Here is a 12,467-nt window from a genome sequence, read left to right as displayed (position 1 = left end):
TTACTTTATTTTATTTTCAGAATAAAATTTCATCATCAGGTACTTAAAAATTTTATGTTATAATCTTAATAAAACTAAAACTTCTTCGCCTTGTAGATTTGTTTATGTAACGTAATATAGTATAACAGTGGTCGTCCGCCGTTATCCGATAACGGTGAACACATTCATAATGACAGGACGTTCAAGTCGACAAATTTTAAACATATGTCGGCAATCAAGATACTTTTGAAAAAAATTCTCTGTGTAATTTTTTCTCTATATGTTCCATAAAAATCGATCCAGCTATTTTGTATGATTTGAAAATAAACCATATATCAAAATAACTTAACAGTCTTTTGCTCAATGTACTATGAATTATAATACTAAAAAAAAGTGTATTGAAAAATGATGTCCTGAAAAATTCTATGACAGCTTTTCAGTGTCATGCTTTTATAAATAATAAGTTCGTGTTACTTTTAAAATTATATATTTTACGGCTCTTAGGAGAACCCATTTTTCTGATAATTATTGGACTTTTCTGACATTAATTTAGAAATTTTGTTGACTGTATACTAAATTGTTTGCTAGTTTTTACATTTGTATTTAAATACATTAGAGATAAATTAAATCGGAGAAAAAAAATTGAGCCTCTATATTTAAAAAGTTCTTGCATTAATAAGACAAACATAATTTTACGTTTTGCATACTTGACAGTGGATGATTTAAAATAAAAATGTTGTTGTGGATAAATTGAAGTTGAGACTTCATCAGTTGTTGACCCTAAAATCCTTTACTGAATATACAATTATAATTTCGGTTATGTTTATAGACCGTGAGATTGTACCTAAATTTTAACAAAGAAGGAGATAAAAGTTAATTTATTTTTTAACTTTGACAAACACTTCTTTTTCATTTGCTTATTAGCTTAACTAATTAAGTTTTTCTATTTTAGTTTTCCTAACAAGCTTTCTCTTGGTAAAGATTTCCTTTATCCTTTCTTTTTTTTTGAAGTCTTTCGTTAGTACCACTCAATTATCTGTTTTTTTTTTCTTTATTTTACTCCTGTTCCTGAAAGTAACATACAAATGAGTAATTTTTTTATTTTCTAACACGTTATTCAACCCAGTGTATTCTCACCACTTCAACACGGTTTCACTTGTTTATCTCTAGGAACTTTTCCCTAATCCTTTATCACTTCATAATTTCTCATCTTGTTGGCTCTTGTAACCCCGAAAGTAAATATCACATTCTCTTCATCAAATTTACTTTCCAACCTGTCTTTATAATAAATTTTTAAATGACATTACTGGGATGACTACGAACTACGACTTTATTCCTTTAAAGGTTGTTTTTAAATCATCTAATATATTTATTTCTTAACTTTAAATTTAGAGTTAATTATCTAATTTAAATCATAATTGCTTAATATAATCGATCAACGTGGAATTTAAATCAAACTACATTTAATAATCGTGTCTTAATTAAAAATCAAGGATCAAGTGATAAAAAATTGTACTTACTAAAACCAATTGCCTGTTCTTCTAAAATAATAATTATAATTTTCTCTTCTATCAAATCAAGTAAGCAGAAATATTTTCCTTTAACTATTGAGCACAATATTTCTGAGTACTAGAAAGATGTGGAACTTGAGTTGCAGTTGTTTAAAAGATGTTCCTACTAGTTTATTTAAAATTAAATTAAAAGTTTGTCTTTTAAAAAATATAATATTACTCTGTCAATAAGTTTTTAAATAATATTAATATGAAACACCTGAAATTTCTGCATTTCGCTTTAACATGTTACTTAAATAACACGCTCAAACAATTTTCATCAACGTTTTCTGAATTTTTATTTTAGTTGTAGTAAGTTTATTTATTTAGTATCTCCACATAGTTAATTATTGTTATTCCTATATCTATTCCTATTATTATTTGATTCATCCTGGAAAATAATGTGGCATTTTTTTCCTTTTTTATTTATGGAATTAGCACAAATAAAAATTCCTGATATGATCTTTGGAGTTAATCGATGACAATAAAATATTTATATATTCCTAAAATCTTTCTGTCATCTTAAAACTGGTAAATACGTAGATTTTGACTTAATTTTAACTGTGAGTGGTAGTTATATACAGTTACGGACTCACCTCTGATGTTGACGAAATTTGGAGTGTACCTTATTTAGGAGCTTACGTATCCGTTATAATTAAAATTATTTGTACTGAAAAAAACAATAAATTCCCAGAGAAACTGTTTAAAAACACTACTGCTGAAAGATAAGGCTCTTCGAAATTCGGACATTTGTTTTAAATAAATATTCAACTAATTTTCTTGCATTTTTCCGTGTAATTACATTGAATATAACATACAGTCTGCCAATAAACCATATATTGTCACAATATAAGTTACATTATTAAGAAAGTATTAAGAAATAAGAAGGAATATATATATAAATGTAAAGACACTATAAAAACTAAAAATATAAGTATAAAGAATATACATATATTACAGATAAATAAAAAATTAATTTTTATTCTTTATAAAGTTTTAAAGAGTTCGTTGGACATTTGTAAAACTGCGGTGAGAAATTACAGTTCTTTTCACCTTTTAAATCTATTATTAAATATATACGTATATTAATATTTCTCTCGACAAACTCATTAAAATTTCAAAACACACCTGTGCTTACATAAAAATATACTTATAAAAGATAATTCTTTGTTTACTATATAAAAATGATAAATAATGAACAATTTATTTTCAAATTAATTTAACCCAAATGTCGGATGTGTAATTACTTTTAATATAACACCCTTTTAAAGAAAATGAATAAAATGTAATTAGTGAAATACTTTAAATGGTGGTAAAGTTCGTAATCTACCGCTGTTAGAACGTAAAAAAAAATTTCCTAATGTATGAATAGAAGTTATTTAATATAAAACGAATCTCAATTAGTTGTTTAATTAAATAAGAAGGAGAAAACTAAATAAAAGGAGGGAAAATTTTTAATTTTCAAAATTGAGCTTCATGTAAATTAAATAATTTATATTTTTAGAACATTTAATTTTCTTTTAACAGAAATTCAATGCGATTTGAACGAGATAACAATTTGCATTTTTGTTTTAAATTAATGACAACTTTTTCTTTCAGTTCCTTAATTTTGATTGTAAAAAGAATTATTTTTTTTTTTAATTTGTAGACTGTATAATAATATTAAATACAATAAACCCAATAAAGGTTCATTTTATGGATTACATTCATAAATGGAACTATATTGAAAACTAAATGTTCTCAATATAATTACGTTCATCTAAAATTAGACACACACACATAAGCCCCCCCCCCGCGCGCTTATGTGTGTTTATGTATTTACATATATATATATATATATATATATATATATATATAGAGAGAGAGAGAGAGAGAGAGAGAGAAATCTGATCCGTACGAATTAGAAAGAAGGTATTTCTTATAAGGCTTTATTAATTTTGATTGTATTGTATTATTTTATGAGAAAAGTTAAAGCAAAAATGGTATACAAAATACACCAATATAAAAATTTAAAAGCTTACACGTCGTTATATGAATGTTATAAAATTGCACAAGTGGTAATAAAATAATATATATGTAAATTATAGATACATAACATACATTTTTAGATTATATTATTTTAAAAAATTATTCCACTCCTTTTTGGTTGTTATTGGTTGAGTTTAAAGATTAAAAGATCTAAGTGTTTGTAATAAATATGCAAAAGTAATCACTGATTCACCTTTTTTTTTCTTTTTTTCCCCTTACACTCCTGGACCGGATCTGCAGTCAAGCATGGCTCAGTCTAGGGACGTGTTCTTGTAACTCTAACGGGCCTCCCCGTTTGCCGGCAGTAGGTCCGGCAGGGCAGATTGGCCCGCCGGTTTTGGATCTTCTTATTTTAATTTGCCTGCCTCTAATTTCAGAGGCGGGGTAACCGGGCCCAGCTATGTCATTCCCGGGACTCCGCCCCATCCGCCGGGACTCAGTTTATTCTCCGATTTTCCTTTTTTTTGACCCGGGGTTGGGAGTTTCCTAGCCTCCTCACTGGCGCCCACCCGTGCAAGCACGAACGACGGCAGCTCAGCAGGGGCTATCCTCTTCCCCACGTCTTCCACCCGGGCTTCAGTCTGTTTCCTATTCTCTATAATCCTTTTCCTACCTCTTTGGCATGTCTGCAATCAGCTTCTCCATGTTTAGCCATTCCCTTAAAGCCTTCAACATGTACGGGACAGCGGTTTCAGGTGTCACCCATTCGAGATTACAATTTAACTGGCTGATTCACTAATTGACACTGATTCACCTAAGATCGCTAACTAGTTTTCGTAGGCTATTTGTCTTGATGAAAAAAAAAATGATCGCCTTACTGCAAAACACTAACTCACAATGTAATAATCCTTGATTTAATAACGCATTAAAAAGTATAAAAATAAAAAATTAATTTTTTACAAGGGAAGAAAGATAATTATAATGTTTTAAAGTAAAAAAAATTAAACTTTTAATGAAACTTAATAAAAGTTTTGATAAAAAACCTCAGTAGAACAAGTATATTAGCGAAAACCTTTGTCTGAAATAATTTTTGATATGACCAACCCTTACGGCAAGGGATGGCCAAAATATTGCTGGAATTGTAGGAAGATGGGGCTTATCGTATGCTAAAATGTGAAACTTATTTCACATGCAACCATTGTCGTATTGAGTAAATTTGAAATTTCTTTAACTTTAAGGTGGAGATCTTTTTTATCCCCTACTTAGCACCGGTGAAATCTATCTCCGCCTTGCGACGTACCGAAAGGGATTTTTTTTGTTAGGAAATCAACCGTAACGCACTTTAGTAAATCTAAAACTGCGATTGAATACCGAAGTATAGTAGTATTAATAGATTCAATTAAATCAAGTTAAAGGTAAGTCCTATATAAATACTGATATTTGATCACTGGTCTTGCGACTTTAAATAATATCTCTCAAGCAAACCTAAATATGACTTAATGAGAGATTTTAAACTTCTCTTTTTTCTGGTTTTTCTTTTGCAGTTTTTTTATACATTTTATAAATGTTAGAAGAGTAATTTTCATAATAAGAATAAGTAAGTTCAATTGACGTTTTTAATTTTTTTTAGGGCGGGAAAAGATCTTATAAAAGAAGTTAGATTGATCAAAAAAATGTAAATATAATTCTCTAAGGATAAAACAAATAAACGATGTAAACAAATTTCATTGTACTATTGAACGTGCAATACTTCACTGACTTCTGAAGCATAATGATTAGTGAGTGCCTCAATCTTTTATCCAGAACGGTGTTTTAATTTCTTAGTTTGATCAAACTTGGAATTTTTTATATGTAACAAAATTACCACACCGTTTTATGATATACAATGTTTCTCTCATACCTTAAGTTATAGACGTGTGATATGATTGAGATCGGCTGAATACGATGGGTCGCAATGAAATATAATCTAGTTTCAATCGATTTTGTTTTGATGTTTTATATAACCTTCTGAGATGAACTTTAAGAGTACTTATACGAAGGCTTTGTATACACAAAGAGCAGTTGCGTTATGGTAGCTTTGCTCTATATATACGTAACAAAGCCAGCTGACAAACCCAGCTGCTGGAAGAACTGCTATATGAAATTCTGACATCAATAGTCTTCTTACAACAAATAGATAATAGGATATTTTTGTATATGAAATTCTTTCAGTACTATTCAGTAAATTCTAGTTTAATTATTTATTACCTATATTTGAAATGTACTTATTCTATTTTTGAATTTAGAAATTTTATTACGTTTTATTACGTATAAAGTAATATTAATTAATGACAGTGTAAAAGATAAAGTAATGTTACATTAACGAATATTTGATTAAAATTTGACCATATTCCATTTTATCAGTATAATAAAGTAAAAATGTAAAATATCTTACATGAATGATAAAAATATTTATTTTATTTACTGGGATTTTTTTTAATAATCTGTTGTGCATAACAGCCGATAAGATATAAATAATCTATTAGATTATTTGTACTTTGTTTTAGAGTGGCTCCGTGCCACTCTAAAACAAACTCTCTCTAGCACAACGTAAGTAAGCATTCCTCGTTTAGATAAGCGGTTGACTTTGTCACGTTTTAGTTGTGTTTATATGTATTATTGAACGGAAAAAGTAAACAAATATTCACTTTTTTTTTAAGTATTGAAGAAATTCTGTTCTTACAATAATTTTTCACGGAATAATAATGAAATATCCCTATTTAATTCGTATTAAACGCAATTTATTCTTTAGATTATATGAACTGAACTCAAGACATTTTATAAATCAGTTTTTTTAAAAATATTTTATCCCATTATAATGTAACTTATATTCTTTTATTCTCAGTTTTATACTCTTTTATTTACCATCACTGTATATTTCCTATTGTGGAATAGAGCCGCAAAATGTGAGTATTGCTTACACAGAAATCCGCTTTTCTTGAAAAGATTTAAGAAATAAAATATATTAAGTACATTATATATTATACTAAGTAATACGAAGAAAAAAAATCAATTGTAGAAAGAAATAGTGAAAAATAATAGAGTAAAAGAAATGTGTGATAACATTAACAGTTGGTCATTATGCCTTCTTGTAGCATTTTTTAAATAACTACTTAGAATTATATTATTTGTTTAAGATAAATAAAAGCAGTAAGTTTTTTTATCTTGCCGAATAAAATTATTTTATTTATTTTTTTGATACATTTCCAAACCATCGTTTCAATATTATAATTTTTTTTTCATTTATTATTAAAATTATGCAGTAACTTGTCAATTTAAAATATTAGAATATTCATAAATTTTATTATCGCTAATATACAATTTTTATTTTATAATACCCAACGCTAATAATATTTTTCCGAACAAATGTAATATTTAATAACTCGCTTCAAAATTGTTTAACAAAAAAAAATTATAGTTCTATTACATATAATTTTCTATAATACTGGTGATTCAAAAAGGATTTCACAACTTCAAAATATATAAAGCTTTATTTAAATAACTTACAGATTCGGTTGAGTTCTCATTTCATAGAAAAACATATCAAGATTTCCACCCAACATTCGCTTTGGTTCGATATGGCTTTCATTTGTAATGCGACGTACATCGCAGCTGAAGTAATTATTTTCCGGACTGTAGCCAGCAAGTCGGGCGTTACGTCTGCAGCTGCAGCATTACCCAGAAGCCTTAGCTCAACAAGATCAGCAGGCAAAGGTATAATCCTATCTTTAATAAAACCTCCCAAGAAAAATTTTAGCAGGGTCAAATATGAGGAGTGAAGTGGCCATGCAATTGGAACTACCAATCACCGACCTGGGAATCGAGTATCAAGAAAACCTCGGACTTCTAGGTGGTAATAAGGTGATGCCCCATCTTGCTGATAGAAATTGCATCCATCATTATCATGATCATCTGAGGAATTAGAAAATAATGAAGCATAAACGATACCATTTACGGTTGCCTCCTGGAAGAAGAACGGGCCGTACAGTTTTTGTTTGCATGGGGCACAAAAAACATTGACCTTAGGGCTACCACAAATATGCTGTAAAGTTTCATGAGAGTTTTTGCTACCACATATTCGGCAACTACGGGTATTAATCTTTTCAATGATGGAAAATATTGATTCATGACTATAAATTACATTGTATGAATTTTGTGAAATTTCATTTAATTGATCTTATCTGGGTCTGGAAAAAACCCAAAAGGATAAACAATAAAACAAAAATAATACAATAAAGCTAGTTTTAAAACAAAATAGGTTTTAATAAAAAGTTAATGTTATATATTGCTGTTCTATTTACGTATCCGACTTGATTAATGGTGTTAAAATATTTAACTATATTCTTGAACACTATCAAGTATTATCGAATTATTTCAGAGTTATCAATTTTATTATATTTTTATTCATATTAATTACTTATGTATTCGTCATGGGTCAGCTTCAATATACAAGCTGATTTTAAATAAACGAATTTAATAAAAAAAAAAAAAAAAAGCTTTTCGAGTCACTTCTAAATCAACTAAAAATTTAATGAACGTTCAAGCTAAATTATTTGTAAAATGTACTAAAAATTAAATAATAATATTAAAGCGATGAACTAAATTTTAAATAAAATTTCATCTAATCGTATGAATATTTTTATACTTGTTTGATGTTCTGGCACCTGTATGGTGCCGTAATGGAGTGATTAATTATCTCGCAGTACACAGAGAAACAAGAATCGCACTATTAGATTAAAAAAATAATTTATTTAGACTATTATATAAATAGGAGAGGGTTTTTGTTTTTTCGGAATAAACAAAAAACTACTCGACCAATCGCAACCAAATTTTACCCATTTTTCTTGGAATAACTGAGAAGGCTTTTATTTCATATCGGAAAATCTCGAAAAAACTATGTATGTAGTAGTGGAGATTTGCCGGTTGAAACCCAAACCCTAATGAATTGAAAAAATGAACTGTGAACTGTGAATCTCTACCACTGTGTGAGCTGGGTTCGAGCTGAATGATTCAAATCAATCGAATGAATAATATTACAAAAATAATAGATTTAAATTTACGTTAAATAAAATAATATTAAATTAATTTAAAAGATTTCTGTTTAATTATAATGGGTATCCCGTGGAAACTGCGTGTGAGGCTAAAGTGGGGAGGTGTGCGAGCACCTCGTGGGAAGCTATATCAATCACTACCATTAATTGGTAACAGACAGACTACCCCTGGGGCGCTGTTTTGGGACATGCAGTGGGGTGCTCTTATAATATCTCTGCAAATAATCGTCCGATTTTAAAAATTCAAACGGAATATTTGTTAGTAAATTGAATACTAACTTTTGCATGCATCAGGTACAATCTCGATCTAACAGATAACGGTTATTCGGAAATTGTATATATATGTAAAGTTTGTTTGTTTGTTATCGCATCATGCGAGAACCAACCGAACGATTACTATCAAATTTGTAGGATATTCCAGTCATCTTAGAAAAAGGTTTTAAGCTATCGACCGAGGCTGTAGCACTCCCTTGAAGGTCATGGTATTAAAATTATTCATTATTTCTTCGCCCACCATTTCTGGATTATTATATATTATTTCCATTTTTTTCTAGATTATTATATTAAAGGATGTATTGAAATACCGAATTTAAAGAGTAAAAATAAAGTAACAATGAAATTTACTTTTTTTTTTTAATTTTATTGGTAACAAATTTAGATATCAAATGGATTTTTAGCATGGTAATTTTCATATAAATATCTAAAAACCAATTTCTAGATTTTTTGTTGAGTTTTTGAGTTTTGAGTTAGAAGGATTAAAATGGATTTTTAATTGTGTTTACCCAGCTGCTATTTTTTTATTTCTCGCTAACAAACGAAGATATCAATTTAATTTTTGGTGTATTTTCTTTTTTCTGTTGCCGTATAATCACCCCACAAGAATTTTTTTTTGATTTGTTTACTATGTTAAATGGTAGAAGCTAAAAAAAATTCTACTGAAAATGTACGACCAATAAAACGTTACCTACAATTTTTTGTTGGTGGATGGGGATAAATTATGTTGAAATTTTATTGTAATAATACTAAAATTTAAAATAAACCAAGAATTAAAAAAAAAAATAGAAATCTATATTTTTAAATTTTAATCGACTTCCCTGCCCCAAAGTATGTTTTTGGGTTACTTTCACTCCGATTATTCCGAGGAAAACAAAAAAAAATAATAAATCAGTTAATACATGCAATAAATAAAAGATAGTTTTAAAACTTTTTTGGAGAAGGGAGAATTATAGGGCAATTTTTTTTAATTGTAAGATAAGCAAACACGCATGTTTTGAGCTTAATATAAGGTGGGGTTATTTTTGCCAAGTTTTGCAAAGATTGATCCCCAAAATCTCCCACTTTTCTCTCAAAATATTGATCCCAAAATGTTACCAATAAATGGCCCTATATAAATTACTCTTTGTATAAAATTATATCAAAATCGGTTTATCCAATCAAAAGTGTTTAAGCTCCAAACACCCCAATACATGTACATATGTACGAATATTAACCCCACCTTTTTTTCTTTTTATGGAGTCCATGGTTTATGATAATTTGAGAAATGCACAAACCCCATACTCCATTTTTTGACTGATTTTCATACTTTTTTTTGCATCATATCTCTAAAGCTATGGTGACAGGAAATATGCTAAGAAAAATCCTAGCATTTGATGATTCTTAAGTAATTTAATATAAATAAATTTTAGATTATCAAGAATCTGAATTCTCAGATGCTAATTTTTAGTACTATGCAATACACAAAAGAATTGATGATAAGAATTAGAGAGGAAATTTTTATTATCATAAAAAAAGTTAGAAAATTTAAAGAACACTAGTTCAGTGATTATAAGAATATATGAAAAAAAAATGCAGAAGATCTTTAAATAAAATAGACTGTATTATCAGTTCTTTAATCTCTTTAAATTTAAATTAATAAAAACAAAAGTATTTCCTAGTTTTCAAGAAAAGAATTTATTTTATTTCTAAAATAAATATCGTATGGAGCTTCATTATATACTCTTATAAAGTATGAATAACCTTTTAATGGATTTGTAAATAAAGTAGATCAATGTTTAGGCTGGCCTGAAGAACATTTCACTCAGGATACTCAAATTGTTATAAAATTAAAACTACTTTTTTTTTAAGTTCCAAAAGAAAAACTTACGGATGAATCTATTTAAATTTATTATTTTTTGTTTTCACTTTATATTTAAATAGCATTTTATATCACAATTTATTAAAGAATAAATATAAATTCTAATATTAAAAAAATTACTTACATCAATTCGTAAGAAATTTGTTTTAGAATCGGCCGGTTGACAAGAATGATTAAATAGATACTTAATTCCTTCCGTGTTGAAAAAGAACTGTAACACAAAAAAATCATTTTTTTAATAAAAGTATTTAAGAACTATTCTAAAACATAAAATAACAAGTAAAATAAAATAAAATAATGGTACGAAATATAAAGATGAACGTAATTTATACACATTTATAATTAGATTTTACTATAATTATAATTTTTTTTTAAATGATTATAGTAAATATTAATTATTTATTTTAAAAATATACTTAAATTTATTGTAAAAAAAATATTCATTTAAATTAATATTCAAATTTATGATTAAAACCTAATTACGAATTATTCATCTATCATACTGGACAAAAAGTAATTCTGATAAATAACATTAATTGAATTATAAAAATGTACTTTAAATATTCAATAAATTCAACCATGTATTATTAAATAAGTATTTTTTAAATAATATCGTAAAACGAATGCCTATCAAATTTTAAAGCTGAAAAACCCGTATCGAAACCTTCGAATGAAAGATATCATCCTTATTGAAGGTATTTAAGAATGTTTGTAATTATATATGTAAGGAATATTGTGTGTTAGACATTGTGTATAGATTGACCTTTAGTTTATAAGAATTAAAGATAGGTATTTTGCGTTGTAGAGTAAGCAGTTGATTAGTGAATTATACTAAAATATAAATAATTTAAGAAGTATCAATATTCAATTTATATATCATATGTTTACAGTTAAAAAAAAATTGAAACACTATTGCATTCACTTGTGGCGTAGTTTATGATACTTAAGACATATCATTTTTGGCAGATTCCCAAAGAATTTGGAAATCACTACTGCGTTCGGCCATGTTTATATACAAATATATGTATAAGATTTTTTCGTCTTCTCTACCGGACGTAAATCTAAACCGATTTAGACGAAACTTGGTAGGGGTGATGTAAATCTGTTGATAATAGAACTCTATTGATTTTCAAGTGAATCGTCTCACTAGAACCTAAGTTAGAGCCAAAATACGGGGTTTTTGGGTATGTTTTTAGCTTTTTTCGTTCTGGGCGTATTTTTAAAGAGATAGGTAGGATGATGTAAACTTAATAGAAATAAAATCCTATTCATTTTAAAGCGAAGTGGTTTATAAGAACCGGAGTAAGGGGTCAAAAACTGGGTTTTTGGGTACGTTTTCATGGTTAACTAAAACCGAAATTCGTTCTTCTGATGTAATTACTGTGACGTTTTTTATTTGTAATTGTCAAATAAATAAAATTACAATAACAATCCATTACATTGATAAAATTTGAAAATGATATCAGAAAATCATAGGTGGAAGGTGGCCATTTAACATACTGAAATTAAGTAACAGAGACTCCTGAAAAGAGAAAAAATCATTTTGATACGCTATATCAGGATTGAGTATCAATATCTTTCTTAAAATACTTAACATCACCAAAGTAATCGACAAAACGATTTGAAATTTGAGATTATACAAATACTCTACGTTTTAGCATATTTTTTTTTTTTTTTTACTAATCGTGTATTTAAAATTGGTTACGATTATGGAACTACAAATAAATTCCATTACAAAACGCACGT

The 12,467-nt window shown here is 27.7% G+C and overlaps 1 protein-coding gene across 2 annotated transcripts in view; it reads right to left on the bottom strand.

Annotated features, from left to right (window-relative positions):
• The window catches only part of LOC142327370 (very long chain fatty acid elongase 4-like), a 195,398-nt gene that overhangs the window by 24,191 nt on the left and 158,740 nt on the right, over nucleotides 1-12,467 (bottom strand). For both annotated transcript variants that reach the window (XM_075370360.1, XM_075370359.1), the window contains exon 4: nucleotides 10,846-10,932. In XM_075370360.1, the coding sequence (XP_075226475.1) occupies nucleotides 10,846-10,932 (87 nt within the window). The remainder of the gene's footprint in view (nucleotides 1-10,845; nucleotides 10,933-12,467) is intronic.

Source organism: Lycorma delicatula, chromosome 7, assembly GCF_047948215.1.
Source record: "Lycorma delicatula isolate Av1 chromosome 7, ASM4794821v1, whole genome shotgun sequence".
NCBI lineage: Eukaryota > Metazoa > Arthropoda > Insecta > Hemiptera > Fulgoridae > Lycorma > Lycorma delicatula.
Note: the sequence above shows the minus strand (reverse complement) of the source record. Positions and strands in the feature narration are given on the sequence as shown.